Source organism: Chelonia mydas, chromosome 14, assembly GCF_015237465.2.
Source record: "Chelonia mydas isolate rCheMyd1 chromosome 14, rCheMyd1.pri.v2, whole genome shotgun sequence".
Taxonomy (NCBI): Eukaryota; Metazoa; Chordata; order Testudines; family Cheloniidae; genus Chelonia; species Chelonia mydas.
In genome coordinates, this window is record NC_051254.2 from 4,000,568 (window position 1) to 4,020,883 (window position 20,316).

The window sequence follows — 20,316 nt, forward strand, 5'->3', positions numbered from 1 at the left end:
TGCTCGCCGGGGAGGAGGAGCGAAAAGCGTGAGCCGGCAAAGCCGCCAGCTCGGGAAGCGCCCGCCCGCTCCGCTTTCCCAGCCCCGCGCGGGCGCGAACCGTAGAATCGATGCCTCCTCCCGCATCCCTCCGGATTTGCCGCCGCGGCAGAAGTGGGCGGGCCCCGCAGGGGTGGCAGCGAGACACGTGGGCGGCGGGGCGGGGCGCGGGGGGGGGAGCCGGAAGCGGCCGCAGGAGCTGGAGCCGCGGCCGGGCTGGGGCAGGAGCTGGAGGCAGGGGCCGGGCGGGGGGGGGTCCCTGCAGTGCGTGCAGTGAGTTGGTGTTTCCCGCCTGTCCCGCTGCAGACCAGAGTAACAAGTGCCCCCCCCGCCCCCCCCGGCCCCGCATGCTCTGCTCAGGAGCCGCAAACAGCCCGCAAGCCGAGTCACCCCGGGGTCTCGGTGGGGGGGGGGGAGCCCTTCCCGCTGGGGTGGCCGCAGGGGTTAAACGTGCTGGCCCCTAGCTGGTGGGCGTGTCACGGAGCCCCCCCCGCCCCCCCCCCGAGCGTGCAAAGAAGTAACCCCGCGCGGGGGGGCCCTTGCTGCGGGAGCCCGGTGCTGGCTGCGGGAGCCCGGTGCTGGCTGCGGGGCGCTCTTCTCCCCTGCCCCGGGCGAGACCCTGGGGGAGCCGGACCCGCAGCCGCTCCGCGGCGCTGTCGCAGGTGCTGCGTGGCCCCGGGGAGGGTGACAGTCTTGGAGGGGCAAGTCCTGGCCTGTGATAAGCCGGCCTGGTGGGGCGCAGTTGGTGAGCCCCTGCTTGGGGGGGAGGCGGTGATGAAGGCATAAGGCTGCAGGGTGTCAGGGCCCCGCTCTGGTCTGTTTTTGCGGCAGGACTTTGGAGGAGAAAAGGGACCCTGAAAAGACGGTTTCAGGGGAGCAGCCGGGTTAGTCTGTATTCGCAAAAGGAACAGGAGGACTTGTGGCACCTTCCAGACTAACCCATTTATTTGAGCATGAGCTTTCGTGAGCTACAGCTGTGTCTGACGCTGCGGGCCACGCGTACCCGTGTGGGCCGGTTTGGGCAAAGAGAGGGATTTGAAGCCTTTAGGGTGGATTGTAGAGCTGGGCTCGGTGTTGAGCTTTCGTGGTGAAGCAGGGAAAGTTGGAGCAGCGGTGGCTGGCATTTTTGTTAACCTTTAGCTTTAAGTTCAGCAGGTAGAAAGAATCTGCACAGATCTCTAAAGAGAGGGTACAGAGACGTGGTAATACGAGTGCTTTTGTTTTTTTTTAAAGTCATGGTTGGCAGAGAGAAATATCTCAGTAAATGTCTCCTTGGGGGGGGGGAGGATGATATAACTACTTCACATTATCTGGGCATTCCTCAGATGAAATAATAAAACATCTGTGTTCCTTTCCTTACATGATTGGTTGCTCCTGAATAGTAATATAAACTTTCCCCCCAGTCGGGGAGATTGCAGATTATTATGTGGTCCTTGTTCCACCAGCTCCTAAATCGCATTTTGTACCCCTTGATAATCTGTACCTTATCCCCTGACAACCAGAAACTTCTATGCTTGAACTCTGTACCGTTGCTTATTTCAGAAGTATCCAAGTACCCTATCTGTCGCTGGCTTAGCTCTCCTTTTCCTGCACAACAGAAGTGTCTGCAAACTATTAGTGCAATGAAAATAGTGCTGTGAGTGCACGAATATTCAAAATGCTGACGTGGGGTAAAACTGTTTTCGGCAAAAGTACGTGGAAAGTGGTGTGCGTGCTTTGGAGTGGCGTAAGCAGACTCTTCTCTGGTGCAGTCCAAGTGTAATGGAAAAGAGCGAATGCATTCTTTTGCTCAGGGTGAGGAGGGTGTGCAGACTGAATTGCATCTCGCTTCTCATTTTTGAGGGGTGAATGGAAAAAGGGCTAGAAAGGGAAGTGGGAAGACCAAAGGTGGATGTAGGAAACTGCTTGTGGGGGTTGGATTGAAATGGTACTTGCTTTTCACTTGTTTATTGAAACTTTCTAAAATATCAACACTGCTAGGAATGTAACGCTTGGTTTTTCTTTTTAAATCACTCCACACGTTGACAAACCTTTGTGGGCCTTGATCCTGCTCTTGGATTGGATCACCATCATAGTCTGTGAGGAGCTACATGGGCTCGAGTCTGCCAGTGGCAGGATTTCAACCCCCCAAACGCTGACATTCTGCCAGCCTGCCTGAACCAGAAAAGGTTCATACACAACAGTGAAACGGACCAGAGTAGGTTCATTGGTGGTGCGGAGTGAAATGCAGGCAAGCCTCCTGGGTACTCGATGTAAACGACAGCTGTCATTAGTAATAGAAGGGCTTGTTTTTTCAGAAGTGCTGAGGACCTACAGCTCTGTAGAGAGCAACAGGGACTTAGCCCTTCTGAGAACCAGGCCCTAAGGAGCTGCTGTTGATAACAGGAAAGGGATGTCTTGTCCTCTGTAATGCCTGAGTTTTATGTTGCCGCTGTCTCTTTCCTAATGCACCAAATCTCTTTCAGGCCAGTAAAACCCGAGTGTGTTCAGCATGATCCAAAACTGCAGTCCGGTGGTCCAGGCGCTGCTCGGGACTTTATTTACCTGGGGGCTGACAGCTGCTGGCTCTGCGCTAGTCTTTGTATTTTCCAGTGGCCAGGTGGGTGTTGCCGTTCAGTTCCGAAAACACATTCCTCCTTCCAGACAAGATTTCTGTGTGATCAATACAAAATAATTAGGCCCTGATTCTGCCTGTATGGCTCTGACTTCTGGATGGGAAGAGGGGAGTCTTAATTTGCATTTTATGATGTTGGAGGGAGTCTCCCTCTAACCCCTGCTCCCTTGTAAATCCAGCTCTCAGATGCGTACCTACGCATTTATGCCCCACAAGCAAATATCTTTTGCATTTATTTTCCTCTGTGGGCCGGGGGGAGGAATGGTGGGGGGAGGGGAAGGAGGAAGATTGGTGTTAGATTACAACTGTAAAGCCATCGAATGTGGTTCTTCTCAGGAAATGGGATGTGGAAAGACAGTTTCTTCCTCAACAGGTCTCCCTCCCTGTGTATGCACAAGCAGGAGAGCATGTTTTAATGACAAAAAGTAGCTCATACTCCTGCTGGCCCTCTGGAGCCAGTGCAGCTGTGAGAGAGGGAGCTGGATTCTGTTCTGACTCATGAATCAGCAGTGATATTGTTGACCAAGTTCCAGCTGCTTGGCAAAGTTTAGTTGCTGGGTGTAACTGAGTGGCCTACATTGCTGGCAGTGGTGCATGAGAAGGAAAGATCCCTGCTTGGCTCTCTGATCTGAGGTGTTTTCAGTCAGGGAGTCTCGACTCTGGAATAGCCCAGATCTGTTCACCATCACAGCATCCTGCAAGGACCGGCTGCTTTCTCAAGCTTTTGGGAGCAAGGGGTGAGCAGGCGGCTGAGATCTGCAGCTGGAGTGGATTCTTCTCCGCTGCCTTTACATCTGTGATGTACGGTGACTTTATTCGGAACTTGGGTCAGTTCCGGACTCCGGGATTGAACGAGCGGAGACTCTGCTCTGGCCCTTTGTCTCCGAAGCCGCCTTTTGGAAAGCGGCAGGCCTGTGTCAATGTTTCCCTCGGCTTTCATCCTGCTTTCCCAACCTCTTTCTTATTGAAGCTCTTCTTGGATGACTTATTCAGGAGCCTGGTTTTGAAGGGAGAGTATAGTACTTTTTTCCCCTTGAGGAAGGGAGAATCACGCTGTGAGTGAGCTAGGCAGCGGGCAACCCTGAATAATTGACAGGCTGTGCAGTCAGTTGACTGATGTTCTGGTTTCAGTAGTTGTTGGATAGAAACCAAACTTGAGAGAAAACTGAAGAACTGCAGACAAGGCGCTCACCTGGCAGAGGCAAAGCACAGCCTAAACTTTAAGTCCGTTCTTAGGTCCCCCTTTATATAGCAGGGCACTACCAAGGAAGGTGCTAAAGACTCATTGAAGCCAAAATGGGACTTAAGCATGTGCTTAAAATTAACCCTGAGAAGTTAGGCACATGCTTGAGAGGAAGGAGCATCTAGCGGTTCGGGTGCCAGCCTGGGGCCCAGGGGACCCAAGTTCCCTGCTCTACCAGAGACCCTGACACTGGGAAAATCACTTTGTGCCTCAGTTTCCCATCTGTAAAGTGGGGAGAGTTGCACTACTTCCCAGGGATGTCTTGTACATTAAAGATTGGGGGGCACTCAAATACTGCAGTAATGGGGAGCGAATCTTAGAATCTTAGAATCAGGGCCAGAGCTGCGAACTCCCCTCAGCGCTGCTCTCATGCTGTAAGCTGTTGCACCTTGCTTCTTTTAGCAGTTGGAAAATTAAATGCTCTGATTTAATTTTCAGAGGCGAATCCTAGATGGAAGCCTGGGCTTCGCTGCCGGGGTAAGTACAGCACCCACTGGGGCATCCTCATTCTGCTCGTCATCTGCTGCACGTACTCTCCTAAACCACCCCCATGCTTCATCTGGCTGTGTCATCACATGGATGTTTTTGGTGTGTGTCCAAGATCTAATTAGGGCTACGTGAGGCAGGGGAGGAATCTGGTAAAGCAGCGATTCCAAACTTTTGCAACCCAAGGCCCCTATTTTGATTTAAAAGATTTTGTGGGCCCCCACCCTACCCCACCTCTTCTGCCCCCGCTCTACCTCTGCCCCTCCTCTTCTCCACCTCTTTCCACCCCCTCCCACAAGAGCACCCTGTCCCCGCTCCTCTCCCTCCCTCCCAGCGTCTCCTGCACGCTGGGGAACCGAGGGTACTCCAGGGGGTCTGCTGGCCCTGATGATCAACTCCTCCCACTCCCTCTCAGTGCCTCCTGCACACCGGGGAACAGCTGTTCAGCGGCCTGGAGGAGGTGCGGGGAGGGAGGGGGAGAAGCAGGGACGGGGCATGCTCAGGGCAGGGGGCCGCATCCTATCCGCAGGGCCGGCGGTCTCAGACCAACTCCTCCCCCTCCCTCCCAGCGCCTCCTGTGTGCTGGGGAACAGGTTTGAGAAAGGTTCAAGTCCTGTCCCAGTGCCTCCTAGGCAAGGTTAGAGGTGGTGCAGCGAGGGCAGATGCAGGTGTCCGTCTGGCACAAAGCAGGATTTTTCACCTGTGGTGGGTGTGGTCTCCACGTTCAGTGCTGCTCGTCTGGATTTTCTGAATTGTGCCGCTTACAGCTTCCTTCTCTGGATAGGAAAAGCGAAAGAACCCTGATCCTGCGGAGGCTGATGTGTGTGGCTAACTTGGTGTCTGAGTATCCCAGCGAGCTCAGGTGCTTGAAGTCTGCAGGGGGCAGCTGAGCCTTTACATGATTCAGGCCTAAATCAACAGCCTCATGTAAACTGAATGCTTATTAGGAGACTGTGTTCCTGCAAGGCACGCGGTAATTCAGGGGATGTGTTGAAGAGCTGGCTTAAAGTGCATCAGGGCAGGCTGGTGGAAAACCTCCAGAGGATTCGGGTGAGCTTGTATCCTGAATTGGTAAATCACTGGCTTGTCTTCTGGGAGCTTGAATGTACATGGGCGGCTGAGCAACCAATGTAGAAATGTGTCTGGCTCTCGGTACTTAGAGGAAACTGGCTGGCCATTTCCCACTTCCTTTGGAGCGCTGCTGTGTCTGAGCCAGGCTGAGGTGCTGCCCAGCTTGCAAGGTACATGCCCCTTTCCAGGAGGCGTGTGGCAATGGTGAAAAGCCCGGGAGGAACGCTTTGGCTCCTGGCCCTGATGTCTGGCACAGGAAAGGAGGTCAAGATGTTCCGTTGCAGTGCATTGTGGGTGTGAAAGTGTTACTTTTTCAAGTCTGGCTCTGTGGCCACCCAGCACTGGGCACTGTTTCTTGTTTAGTTCTCTCCCAGAATGCTTTGGGGTCCGTGTTCCTAGCCAGTGGCATAATAAGGTGGCAGGTGGCTAGCGTTTTGGCCTTAATTCAGAACCTCTTGGCTTGTCCCTCTAAACCGCACCTCTGTATCATTGTTCTAATCAGGCAGGTGTGGGTGAATGATGGCTAAATGACTCGGCAAAACATACAGATGCTGGTTGATTGAGTGTGTATCCTGTATGTGTCAGCAACTCCTGGAGTACAGCAAATGCCCATCTGTGCTTGAGGCAAACTGGAAGCCCATTCACCTGTCAGCAGTGGGTTTCTGGCTTCTTTGTTTTTCCTGCAGCAGTTAATAACATTGCTAACAGCTAAAACTACCCTAGAAAGCTCTGATTGCTGGCCTGGCCCTCTCAGTGGAGCGTGCTGCGCAAACAAAGAAAACCGGCTCCAAATTGTTCAGGTTTCCGGTTGGCATTAGTGGGCCCGAATTGCCAAAGTGCCATACAGGACAGGGTTGGGTTTAATTTGCTACTTGCCTGCGCTGAGCCGTGCTGTACTGTTGGACTGAGGTTTCTGAACTGTGACTTGTTTGCTGCTTGCTGGTGGACTGCAGCCAGCCAGTCCGGGGTGACCCCTCGTTTCCCGCAGGTAAAGCATGCTGAGCCCAGTTGTAAATCCATGAGGTGCTTTCCTGACGCTGCTGCTCCAGGTTGCTAGATGCTGCAGTTGCCACAAAGTTGCTGTGGGACTGCAGAAGAGGAGCTGCCTGCCGGATTTCCCTTCGGTCTTAAAATGTGGCCAACTCTGCAGAAGTCTGAGAGCCGCAGTGCCAGGACATTAACCTCCTGAAAGGAGCATTTCTGTGCAAGTGTAGCGGGGGGTGGGGGAATTGCTGGGCCCCATTGGTCTGTTTAATGTCTTTTAACAGAGATGATAGCCTCACGTCTCTCAGCACTCCTGCGTCCTGATGAGCCGTTGGCTCCTCCGTGTATCTGCCTCTCCTCTCCAGCTGTCGCGCATGGCCCCTCGTACCCTTCCGGGTTTGTTAACGGCTGCATTGTCTCTTGCCCCATCTGCCATCCTGCGAACCCTTCCCCGCTCTTCCTGGGCGATAATGGGACCTCTCTGTGGCAACCGCCGCAACTTACTTGGATGGGAAAGTGTCAAATGTATTGTTAGCTCCCCTTAGATGAGACGCAGCAGTCAGAAACAAGGAGGAGAGCCAGTGCTGTGTGTGTCTCCAGCTAGCTCCCCCCGGGCTGCATGTGAAGAACGGCTGCTGCAGGAGACGGATGTGCAGGGTTGTTTTTGTGGTCATTGTCCGTCTGAGTGGGATAGAATGGCTAAAGTTGGTTGGTTTGCCTTTGTTCTTCAAAGGTGGCATCTGAGATTTCTTCTCCTTTCTTGGGACAGGGAGTGTCTCTTTGTTTAGTGTTTGTACGGCGCCTGGCACGCTGGGGTCCTGGTCAGTGACCGGGACTCCTTTGGGTTACACTAATAGAAATAATACATTTCGAAGGGTCTCGTCTAGCAGCAGTCCTTCCTCTGGGGATGGCAGGGGTGGTCGCTCAAGGGCAGTGTCCTGTTCTCTGTCTCTGCCCCCAGCCTTTCTGCTCGCATGCTGAGCTGAATCTTGCTAGTCCTGTTTTTCACCTATGAAAACATGACGCACCCAGGTGCTGGGCGCATCCTTTGTTGGCTCTGCTGATGCTCCTCATTCCTGAGCCCCAGCACCTTCTGCTATTCCTGTGCTGCGCTCTCGGCCGGTCCGACAGTGCGCCTCCATCCTGATCCGCAGATTACCGTCTTAGTCCAGCTCTGCTGATGTTGTTCAGCCCAGAGCTGCCTAGCCCCCTCCCGCCCTGTCCTGCAGCAGTTCCTTCTGCATTCACCTGGGGATCCTCCAGAGCTGTCTTGGCCTCGATATTTCTGTTCCCTGGCTGAACACGGTCACGGTGCTCACTGTCAGACTCACCAGACGTGACCTAAGTAAATGCCCAGCAGCAGCTAGGCTGAGAGCCCTGTTCTCCTGTCACCGAATGAACTGAACCGGGAGTCCCGTTGCTTTAGGGGTGCACCATCTGGTTCTTCAGTCACATGTACCAAATTCACCAGCCTTGGTGGTTAAATAGATGCTGAAGAAACGGAACTGCTGCCAGCAGCATCCTGATGTGAGATGGACACCATCAAATAAGTATATAGTTTACACTGTTTATAGTTGACCCCTATACAGTGTATAGTTTACAATATATAGTTGACACTCTTAAACTGAAATAAGTGTCTTTTTAAATTGGTTTTTACACCAATTTAAGTTAAACTGGAGTAACTTTCTTATGTAAACAGGCCCTCAGAACTTATCTACACACAAATTTGTACTGGTTTAACTAATAGTATGTTTTAAAAACAAGATAGTTAAACCAGTACAAATTTGTGTGTAGACATTTTTATTTCAGTTTAGCTTCAACCTTTTTTACAGGATTAAGCAAAATGTGAGACTGGGCCCAGCATCCCCTTCAGATATCGCTGCAGTGTCAGTTTATTTAGAGTGACTGCATCGTGGGTTCACTGGCTTGCTACTGTGTCCAACTGCTGGCCATTAGCTGCGTCAGCCAGACCGCCAAATGCTGGTATCGGCACAAGTTGGGGCCCGTCTCCTAATCTCGTAGGTCTGTAGAATGAAACTAACGGTAACGGGATGATGGTTGGGTGGCTGCTGTTGGTCGGCGTCTCCAGATGCCAGCGCTCTGGCAATTATGGAAAGACTTCTGGGAGGACCGGCAGCTTAAACCGGTCATGAGGTGGCCTCCCGGCAGTGCTAGAGATCAGGTTTCCGATCAGATGAAACACGCAAGGAGTGTGCTCCCAGCTTTGTTTTTGCTAGTGGGCTGGACAGTCGGTTATCACCGTGAGGGGTTTGTCCATGATGGATGGAATCTGACCTCATTGGCTTGCGATGCTTGGGTGTTCACACACCAACGCACCAAAAAACTTCTTCCAGGTGCTCCCATGATTAGCAAGAAAGCTGGCCTGGCCTGGCCCTGTCTGTTTAGAAAACCTCCAGATTCGGACTGGGCTGGATATAACAATTTTAGAAACTAAGCAAGATGCTTGATATTGGGCAACGTAGCATTTGCCACTCTGGATCTGTCGGCTGCTACCCTGATACTGAGAGAGGTCCGTACCAGATGCTTCAGAGGAAGGTGCAAAACACAGCATCGTAGACATCTACGGAGTAACCTGTCCGTGGGTAGAGCTGTCCCAGGGTGGGAGCTGTGTGCATGCTGTTGGTCCATGGAGGCTGTAGGGCAGTGGTTCTCAAACTTTTTGTACTGGCCACCCCTTTCACACAGCAAGCCTCAGAGTGCAACTCCCCCTTAGGAGTTAAAAACACTTTTATATTTAAAAGTGATATTTGTATGTTAATTTCATTTTCATTGGTCAAAATCAAAATTTGACTTTTTTTTTTTTTTGCCAAAAATCATGAACAATTTAGAGGAAAACTTTTTTTTTGTTTTCATCCCAAAAAAATTCCATTTTCCAATCCTCTCTAGTGCTGATCCATATTTTCACTTTTCACAGCAGACTAACTAGTTGGGAGGTATGTACTCGTCACCCCCACTTAATAATCTCATGACCCCCAGTTTGAGAACCCCTGCTATAGAGGGCGGTGGTGTGGCTAAAGCCCCAAATGTTGTGATGAAAACGTATTCCTTAATGTCTGTGTATACCTTTTCCTGCAAAATCTGTGTCAGATGGCTGTGTGTGTCTGGTAAAAGAGCAAAATAACTTCCTCCAAAGGCTGTTCTCAGCCCAGTTCCTCTGAAACATCTAGTGTTGTGCAGCTGTTTACTGCTGGAGATGGTTTTGTTGCACAGTGCCCCTGGGTGGTAGAATTCACTTGCGTTTTAGGTTGGATTTTCCTCTGGGGATTTTTCCCCCACAGCTGGCTCCTGAAGGACGGGAGACTGGCCTGATGATCTGAGCAGCTCTGGAGCAGTTCCCTAGGCAGCACAGCTGATGGGAGTTGGAGCTTCTGCTGGAGTTGCCTTTAGTTTTGGATGGGTGGATGTCCTGTGTTTGGTGCGGTATGCTGTTCCGAGTCCTCCTCTCTCGGGAGAGGTGGAGGGGGGCAGAGCGGCACGGTCGATGGAGCTGGGATCTTTTTGTGCTGGTGGGCAAAAATGATCTGCCCCAGCTAGCACCTTGTGTCTGAGGATCTGAAAGTGCTTTATATACCTTAGTAAACTAAGCCTCACAAGTGTTAATTCTCCCCATTATGCAGACGGGAACACTGAGGCACAGAGGTACTGAGTTACATGCTCACGGTCGCACAGGGAGTCTGTGGCAGAGCCGGGGATGGGACGGGACCGTTTCCTGCCTCTGAGTCCTACCTTTTATCGAAAGGATCATTCTTCTGTATAAAAGCAGCTGCTCTTGTGGTTTTCTGGACCTAGACAGGGTGCAGAATAAGAGCAAAGTGGGGCTGAGGGTTATATGAGCGTGAGACCAGATGCCTTTTGAGATGCATCCAGCAGTTACAAATCAGCTGTGAGTTACCGTGGGCATTCTTTTGAATCCCTAATGACACGACACTCTAACCTTTCCGAATCAATTAGAAACCTCCCCTGGACCTCACCTCTTTGTGTCGGCATCAAGCTTGGGCAGGAATAATTAATCTTCCTCCTTTGGAAAATCGCGACTTAGCATGCTGTTTGCAGGGCTTTGAAACCAGTATTTTCTGAGCACCAGGTGGCTTGCATGGAACCTAGAGGGAAATGAACTGGCGGGAACCCTGCTGGAAGCCGGACTGAATTCCACTGTGCTGCTTGTTAATAAGCCAGGCTGTGAACTCTTCATTGAGGATAGCGAATGCCACAAGCTTTGTGGTATGTGGACTAGCTGGAGCAAGACAGGCTATTCACTGCTCCTATCCAACCTTGACCTGCTTCGTTAAGTGACCAAAGGAGCAATACAGAAAGAGATTAATTCCTTCCTGTACAAAATAGGATGGGAAAACAGACTGTTATAAAAAGCCATGGGTAGAGAATTTTGCTATTTCTTAATCCCCCTTCAAAAGCTCTTTCTTTAGGTTGCTGTTACTGTGACACTGCCCCGGTCTTGGATTATTTTGATTGTTAAATATGTTTCTGCTAAACCCTTGTTTCTCCCTTGGATTGCAGGTTGCGAATATGTAGTCGGTGTCTCTTGCAGCCAAGGCGCAGAGGAAGTCTGTTTTGCTCTTGTTATATACAAAGCCTCTTCCACAGCGAAAGCTTGCCCATTAAAAAGCAAGCGCAAAAGCAGTGAACTGCTGGTTGTGACTGAACAACCCTACAATAACAAACCAGCAGGGCCAGCCCCATTGCTCACAATCAACCCCGAGAGAAATTGCTTTACCAACAGGCTGGTGTTTGTTCCGTTAGTCAGAATAGTTTCTCCTGCTTTGCTGGGATTCCTGCTATCTCCGCTCTAAACTGGGCTCCCTGGCATACCCTGGGGTTAAATCCATGGGTAAATAATGTGATGGAGTGTCATAGGGTGATTGCACTACTGTACCCCGCCCATGTCTATACGCAAACCTCTTCCGCATGCAGACATGCACCAGGTGCTGGGAGAATAGATTTCTGCATCCATAAGGATGGAAGAGCTAGAGAGCGCCTCTCTCCAGAGACGCAGATGAGATGCTGACCTTGACTTTCTGTGCTAAAGCAACATGATGTGTGAAGTGGAGTGCCTTGAAAATTGCTTTGAGCTTTGGCCTCCCCTGCGTTTTGTTCAGCGGATGGAGGGAAGAGAGGCAGAAGCTAGCTTTTTTTAAATGTCTTTATTATTATTTATTTATTCTCTCTGTTTTGCCTTCAGACACCCTCAATCTCTGGGTTTTGAAGTGAAGATTTGGAACTGGGGATCCAAATTACGTGCAAAGAACTCAAATTCTCGATAATGGTCCATCGCGTTGTCTTTTTGGCTGTGCATTGCCAGCTTTTCAATGCTATGATAATTTCTGGTCCTCTTGGTTCGTGTCACTGGTCTTTTGGTTCAGAGGAACGCTTCTAGACTGGTCTTGGTCCGTATGTCACTTCAGACCAGCGGAACGTTCAGTCCTGGTATGAGTAAAGCCTGAATCCGCTGCCCTTTTGAAGAACCCACAGTACGTGATCTAAACGGCTGCAAATGGCTCTTGGTTTTTGGGTGCTTAACTTGGGACATCTAAAGGGACCCTGGAATTGAGCTTTGGAGGGGGCTGCCATGGGAAAAACGCCACCCCTGGTGCTGACAAGAACAGGTGTGTTTCCGAAGGTGGGTGCTGGGCACTTCCTGAAAATCAGGCCCCTTTTTAAGATGTTTTGAATTGAGCACCCAAAATCCCTAGTGAGTCACTCTTGAAAATGTACGCCTGTGCTTTCCAAAGGGATGCTCGTGGGCTTCTGAATAGAACGTCATGCTTGAGGTGTTCTTGCCCGATCTAGCTGGGGTTTTGTGTTTCGCCTTTGGTCCTGGCAGGGGCGTTGGAACAACTTGTATAGTGCAGGTGCTGAGAACCATTGAACCAAACTCTAAACGCTGTATATGATGGAAACCACTTCCAACCAGGGGGTGCTGCCGCACCCCTAGTTTCAGCACCTGTGAGTCCCGGAGTGTCTTTAACAAAGCTTCAGTACAAGGTTTTGTTGTTTTATCAACGCCCTTCTGCAAGGAGAACGGCAGTGTGCTCCAAGTCTTGAGGAAGGACGGCCCAGTGGTTAAGCCACCAGCCTGGGATTTGAGAAGCCAGGGTTCAGTTCCCTGCTCTGCCACAAACATCCTGCCTGTTGTTGGGCAAGTCACTTAGTCTCTCCCTGTCTCAATTCCCCGCTTGCAAACTGGGGATAATAGCACTGCCCTACCTCTCAGGAGGGTTGTGTATACCGAAGGCTGAAGTGATTAAGACCCTATCACCACGGTAACTAATAACCTGGAGGTGGGCATCTGATGTGGGGTCCAGACATTGTGTGCTCCGAGGGCGTGAGCCTGCGAAGTGCTGTCTAATCCCACTGAAGTTTACCATACTTAAACACACAGTCAGCTTCACAGGTGGCCCGACTTTCCATCTTCCCTCGCTGCGTTGGAGTTCAGTTCACTGCCCTCAGAAAAGGGGAGAGCTTTAAACAGCACCTGAGTCGTCCGGTGTTGAATCTTCCCTTTCAGGGCAGGATAAAACCACATTGGGAACGTGCAAAGCTGAGATGCCTACCCAAGCGCGAGGCCCATTCTTGGTATTGGCACCTTAATGAGGCAAAGTTCCTTCTTGCTGAAAAGTTTGACAGATGAAACGTTTTCTTGAGTGTTTCCCCCCACCCTGCACGGTTTCTTCTGTTGATGGAGATCTCCCTTCTCCCTCCCTTGCAAGGCTTGTGGCTCTAATCTGGTACATCCTTAAAATTGCTGCTCCCGATGAAACCACGGCAAAAGCCTACGGTCTGGTCTCGCATCAGCCCTGTGGGGTGGTGACAACGTACCGTGCTGCTGCTTAGCAACAGACTGTCTTCGCTGCAAAAATGGGTGTGTTTTCACAATGCATCGAGATCGCTAATGTGATGGAAAATCCTGGTGGAGACAGGGCACGGAGGACTGCTTTTAACTTGGTATCGAGTGTCAAGGTCAACCCTGTGTGAAGTCACCTGGGGTTTACTTTGGCTAGCTACACCAAGTGAGAAAGACAGCGTCTTGTCTCCGGCGCATGGGAGACATCTCAATGTACAGCGCACTCTCATTTGCAGTGAAGCCACGGGCTGAGTTGGGATCGCCCAGTTTCTGTGAAATCACAAAGCATGAAATCACAGGGGGCCCCCCCCTCGCATGGTGGCTGTTCCTTGTCCCTGGTGACAAAGTGAAACTGAAACACTGCCAGGTCCCATTAGTAGGGACCCTGGAATTGAGCTTTGGAGGGGGCTGCCATGGGACAAACACCACCAGTGCTAACAAGAACAGGTGTTTCCCCCCCCGGCAGGGAGGTTTGCATTACCATAGAGTGGTCCTTCTCCGGCAGATTGTTGTGCCGAGTCTTTGGTTAGATGGAGGATCCTGGTGCTAAGGAAGGATGGTTTAGTGGTTAGGGCGCTAGCCTAAGACTTGGGAGACCTGAATTCAATTCCCGGACTCTCTTTGTGGCCTTGGGTGAGTCACTTGGCTGCTCTGTGCCTCAGTTTCCCCATCTGTAAAAGGGAACTAGTCCCAACCTCCTGGGGATGTTGTGAGGATAGACACACTAAACATTCTGAGATGCTCCAGTAGTGTGTTAATGGGGGCCATAGAGGTATCCAAGAAATAATGGGCAGGGCCAGGTTTGGTTCCCCGGTTAAAATTGGTGCATGGCACAGCCTTCTTTGAGCCCGCGTAAGTCTGGCTCTGGGAAGCCCAATCTTTGCTGGGGAAGGCTGGCGCACACTTGCCGCTGCACCGGCATTGTGTTATTGAGCTAGCAACTTAAAACACATCCGCTTCCTGGCTTTGCTTGCTGCTCGTTCTCAGGCTGGCAGGAGATGCTGCCACCTCTGGTGACTGTGACGCATCCGGCAAAGGTGCTGGGCTGCCAGAGGCATCTTTGTATTAAAATGCCCAGCTTCCTTTCCTGCCAGTCTCCACGCTCTCCCTTCCCTCCTCTTCCTCCTTGGGTTGAGAGCAGCCGGCGGATTTATGGACAAGATTCGGTCTTGGCTCCGGAGCATTAAATGCCTTTTAATTAACATCTCCAAATTTATTTTGTTTCCGAGGCATTCTAAAGCCATGCGTGAGCGTACAAGGGCCAGACTCTGCTTTTAGGTGCATGCACAGCTCCCATTGCGTGTCTGAGGGCACCCTGTATTTTTGGATTGCCGAAGATCAACTGAGCCCCCGGTTCTGTCTTTGTCTGCGCCCTGGCTAGCAGTAGTTCCCGTAGTTCCAGTGGGTAGCCAGTCACTTACAATTGCGTGTGGGGGGGTGGTGGTTTTTTCTTTTCACTCCCTTGGTACTAGCCCATTGATGCCTCCTGGGTTTCTTTCAGTTAGACATTGCATTGGATGGGATCTCCCACTGGCACGTGTGATTGATCCCAAGGCAATGTCTTGTGGAGCACAGAGCGGGGAAATAGGAGTCAGGGTTTTATTTGTGCCTCTGCCATAGGCTTGCTTAGTGACCTTGGGCAAGTCACTTAACTTGGCTTTGTCTTGCTTTTTTCCTGTCTGCCAAGTGGGACTAAAGCTTCCTATCCTATAGGGACGTATTGGGGTTGGATGCTCGAATGTTTGCTTTGAGCGACTAGTGTGAAAGGCGCTATAGAAGGGTGGAGGGTCAGCTGAGTGGATAACCAAGCTGGCCATACTTATAGGAGGGATGAGGGCTCCCTCACCAGAACCCCAACAAGGGGTGTGCTGTGAATAGAGGAGCAATACCCGTAGCCCTCTCTGATCCCAGCAACAGAGGTTACTCAGTGACTCTGACCAGGTGTTTACCTCTGGCTCCTCTCTACTGGGGGCAGCAATGATGGGAGCAGGAGTGCATTCAGGGCCAGGGTAAGCGCCCCAGTACCTACCCTTGCTCAGACCAGGTCTGCGTGCCCTGGTGCTAGAATGTCAGCTTGTACAAACACCATTCGAGAGATGGCCCCTGCCCCAAAGAGCTTGCAGCAGAGAAAGGAGTGTCCCTTATCCCCATTCTGCAGATGGGGAATCTGAAACCTGGAGAGATGAAGTGACTTCTCCAAGGTCACACGTGGGCTCTGTAGCAGAGCAGGGAACTGAATCCTGGTCTCTTTAGTTTCAATCTTCTCTACCTTTGTCCGCCTGCTCTCGATAAACAACAGGGAGGGCGAGGAGTTATTTACGTTAAGGGCCAATGTTGGCACGCGACGAAAGGGATATAAACTGGCCATCTGTGTGTGTAGGCTGGAAATTAGCAAAGGTTTCTACCCATCAGAGGAAACTCTGGAGCAGCCTTCCAAGGGGAGCAGTGGGGGCAGAAAACCTAACTTGTCTCAAGACTGAACTTAATAGACCACCTACAATGGCCTGTACAGCCTCTCCATGACTGCCATTAGCAAATATCTCCAATGTCTGGACGTGGGACCCTAGATGGGGAGGGCTCTGAGTTACTACAGAGAATTCTTTCCCGGAGGTTGGGCTGGTGGGTCTTGTCCTCATGCTCAGGGTCTCACTGATCACCAGGGAAGCTTTGCCTGAGTGAGGACTTCAAGGTGGAGCTGATCTGGTTATTGTTTTCCCACACTCGCTATTTGCAAAGGTCAGGCGAGGTTTAGGTAGCTCTGTCCAGGTGCTTTGCACTCAGATAACTGAGATGCTGCTGTAGGACACTGATTTTCCACCTTTGCCATACTGTGACCCTATGTTCTAGCATGTAACCATAACAAAAGGCCGGAAAGGGAGGCTTGAGGACAGGGTGCCTCCAGGCAGGGAATCCACGCTGTAGGAGGTAGATATGGTATGGGAGAGACAGAAGATTTTCATCTATTTGTGGACCAGGACCCCTTTATGCTGGGCATTGTACATAAACAGCACAAAGACAGTCCTTGTCCCAAGGCGCACTACAATATAGATTTTCCTTCCAAGCAAGTAGTGCCAGTTGTTGGAAATCCAGCTCGGCGTTTTTGTTTAGAGGTGCAGAGATAGCAGGAAGGAGTGTAATATCTACCCCCGAAGCCTGGTCCTGCCTATGTTGAAGCCCGTAAAAGTTTTACCATTGACTTAAGTGGCAGTAGGATCGGAGACTGGGGACAGGAATGAGCAGAAACTGACTCGTCCTTTTCCTTGGAGAAACAATGCTTTGCCATAAAGTAACGATGTAATTCCACTGAGCTTTTCCCTCTGCTTGTGTTACGATCTTCCCTTTTTTAGTTTTTAGTTTTGGTTTTTAAAGAGGTTTTAAAGAGCATTCAGAGTACAAAGTTTGACAGCTGTGGTTGTCTTACGTAACAGCCCATTATCTTATGAGCTGTGGGAAGTTAAGACTACAAGGTCCCCTGGAGGGCTGGGGTCTAAAGCGATAGCCATCCCACTTCTCTTAGAAAGAGACTTCAGATGTCCCAGTGGCTCAGTGCATGCTTCTTCGCCATAGGCGGACGCTCAGGCCATCAGAATAGGGAAAGTGGATTCATTCTCGTCTGCTTGCTGATGGCTCTAGTACACAGGCTGGCAAGCTTCACAGGCTTTAAGGCATCTTCAGTTCATTGGCCACTTCACTCTATATTTTCATAGCAGAAGAAACGGCAAGTGATGCCCGGTTTCGTTCTTGCTTGTGCAAGGTTGTGTCTTGCAGCTTCTTTCCCGGTGCTCTGTTCAAGCCAGTTGCATGCTGAACAATGAGCCTCTCAGTACTTCCCATGGGAGACTTCCCCAAACAGAGTAGATCTTGCTGATAGGAAGTTTTCCATTGATTTAATTTCATCCTCACATCCACGGGGCCACTGAACCATCTCCTTTCTGACAGAGCACCCATCCCTGGTGAAAAGAGGTTAAAAATGGCCAGTGTGGATTTATCAAGAGCAAATCATGCTAATCCAACCTAATTCCCTTCTCTGACAAAGGTTACTGGCCTAGTGGATGGGGGGAAGCACTAGATGTGATATATTGTGATTTTAGTAAGGCTTTTGACACAGTCCCAAATGACATTCTCATAAGCAAATAGGGAATTGTAGTCTAGACAAAACTACTATAAGGTGGATGCACAACTGGTTGAAAGACTACTCAAAGAGTAGTTATCAGTGGTTTGCAGTGGAGGGATGTACACAGTGGTGTCTCACATGGGTCAATCCTGGCTTTGGTACTTGTCAGTTATTTTTGTTCATGATTTGGATAATGGAGTGGAGAGTGTGCTTCTAAAATTTTCAGATGACAACAAGCTAATGTCAGGATTAGAATTCAAAATGACCTTGACAAATTGGAGGATTGGTCTGAACTCAGCAAGATGAAATTCAGTAAAGACCAGGGCAAAGGACTACTCTTAGGAAGGAAAAATCAAATGCCCAGCTGCAAAATGGGGAATAACTGGCTATGTGGTAGTACTGTGGAAAAGGATCTGGGGATTGTAGTGGATCACAGATTGAATATTTGACAGGTTTCAGAGTAACAACCGTGTTAGTCTGTATTCGCAAAAAGAAAAGGAGTACTTGTGGCACCTTAGAGACTAACCAATTTATTTGAGCATGTAGCTCACGAAAGCTTATGCTCAAATAAATTGGTTAGTCTCTAAGGTGCCACAAGTACTCCTTTTCTAGATTGAATATTGAATTGAGTGTGATGCAATTGCAGAAAAATCTAGTATAATTCTGAGGTGTATTAACAGGAGTGTCCTCTGTAAGATGCAGGAGACAATTCTCGCTCTGTCACTGGAGTACCGTCTCCAATTCTAAGAAAGATGTGGACAAACTGCAGAGGGTCCAGAGGAGAGCAACAAAAACAATAAATGGTTTAGAAAAGGAGACCTATGAGGAAAGGTTAAAAACACTGAGCATGTTTAGTCTTGAGAAAAGAAGATGGCGCGCATGCACACACCAGATAACAGTCTTCAAATGTGTTGAGAGCTATTACAAAGAGGTCTGTGGTCAATTGTTCCGTGTCCACTGAAGGTAGGACAAGGAGTAATGGGCTTAAACTGTGGCAAGAGAGATTTAGGTTAGGTATAAGGAAAAAATGTCTAAGGGTAGTTAAGCTCTGGAACCAGCTCCCAAGGGAGGTTGTGGTATTCCCGTCACTGGAGGTTTTTAAGAACAGGTTGGACAAACCCCTGTCAGGGATGGTCTAGGTTTGCCTGGTCCTGTCTCAGCGGAGGGGGCTGGACTGGGTGACCCTCTCCAGGTTCTTTCCAGCCCTGTGTTTCTATGATTCTATAACTTCAGCCTCAACTTCTCCCTATCTTTTGCTCAAGGGAGGGTCTAGCAAAGTGCCCGCTTGGGTGCTGGGAGAATGCCTGACTCCAGAAGACTGGGTTTGATCCCAAGCTGAGGAAATGTTTTCTATGAATTCTTCAGCATTTTTTCTTAGCTGGCATTTTTCTCAGGTCTCAGACTGATTTTACTTTAAAAAAAAAAAAAAATTCATTTGTTTTGTGGCAAATGAGAAGACTCCCAGTGGAGTCTGTCGCAAACGAGTCTCCTACTGTAGCTGAATGGCTCCAAAAGCAAGTACTGTAGATAGCTTGGGGCTGAAGGGACGCCGAACCTGCTGAAGGCTCTTAATTGGTCTGATTATTTTTGATTAATCCAGCCCGGTACATGTAACACCAAGGGGGAGTGGGAGGGGAGAGAGGAAAGGAAATGAAATGAATAAATTGATGAAGTATGTATTTGTGCTGCATATTGGATGTGTGTTTGAGGATCTGATATTTCCTTTCTTGCTTAACTAATCCAGGGAATGGATTTCTCTGCTACTTTAATAAAGCTTTAGGGGCCAAAGGTAGACTTGGGACTTGCATCTCCACCTGGCACAATAGTGGCCAGGGACAGCGTCCTGGGGCAAAATGGATCCATTGCAGAGAAGCGTGTAGGACTATTTTTCGCTGCTGTTCGCACTGACCCCGTATCTTGCTTCTTAAACCGACACCAAAGCACCTGCAGAATTCCATGCAGTCTTGTTTGAGCCACACCAAACCCTGTGTTACCCGTGGTTGGAGTTCAAGGCTGCCACTGGTGGTTCTAGGATACGAGTGGAGAGATGTTCACTGTGCTGGTGGAAGGGAAGTAGCTGAGGATGGGGGAAGGGAACAGCCAAGTGGCACCGAAATGGGCTGATGAAATGACTTGACTGCTGTTATCTCCTCACTTGTTACCATTGGCATTGGTGCGATCAGTACTTTTAGCAAGCAGCTAATGTGTGTGCGCGCGGGTGTGTATGCGCAGAATTCCTTTATCCAGGAAGCTGCAAAGGGGATCTGGGTGGGTTTCAAACCCAGCATGCTATGGTCATTTTGATCCTGCGCTAACAGAGGGAGGTCTCAGAGTAGCAGCCGTGTTAGTCTGTATTCGCAAAAAGAAAAGGAGGACTTGTGGCACCTTAGAGACTAACCAATTTATTTGAGCATAAGCTTTCGTGAGCTACAGCTGGGAGGTCTGTGCATCAAGCCTAAAACTACCCCATACTCTCTTGACTTCATTATGGACTTAACCCCAAAGAGACTCAGGACACCCCAGCAGATCAGTGCAGTATCTAGTGTCCCCCTTCCCTCAGGCCTGTGTACGTCTCCCCCTTCTACCACTGCCCACTTGGATGGTCTATTTAAAAGCAGCCAAAGAAACAGAAATAACCTAGGGGAACTGGTTTCTTAGAGATTTCTCTTCGCTGATGTGATACAGGGGTGTGGCTGATGGCTAGATGCAGGAGGTTGGAGCACGTGGGCAGAGGGAAGGAAAGAGTCCTCTGTCCAAAGTGAGTCTGCATTCAAAGACAAAACCAATAGAACAAAGAAATCCTGGACAGTTCTTTCCCTGCTCCCTCTAGCTGACAAAGGCTATTGGAGCCTATGACTAGTGTGTTGATTGCTACCATACGGTGT

The 20,316-nt window shown here is 50.0% G+C and overlaps 1 protein-coding gene across 17 annotated transcripts in view; it reads left to right on the top strand.

Annotated features, from left to right (window-relative positions):
• The first annotated feature begins 216 nt into the window (after positions 1-216).
• Positions 217-20,316, top strand: part of SLC39A11 (solute carrier family 39 member 11) — a 399,980-nt gene continuing 379,880 nt past the window's right edge. For 3 of the 17 annotated variants that reach the window (XM_037913472.2, XM_043528943.1, XM_043528947.1), the window contains exons 1-3: positions 217-312; positions 2,505-2,638; positions 4,335-4,373. In XM_037913472.2, the coding sequence (XP_037769400.1) occupies positions 2,531-2,638; positions 4,335-4,373 (147 nt within the window). In that variant the 5' untranslated portion in view covers positions 217-312; positions 2,505-2,530. Of the gene's footprint in view, positions 924-1,270; positions 2,270-2,504; positions 2,639-4,334; positions 4,374-5,166; positions 5,433-20,316 lie in introns of those variants that run through there. The other 14 variants (XM_037913480.2, XM_043528939.1, XM_037913470.2 and 11 more) reach the window with 14 other exon arrangements.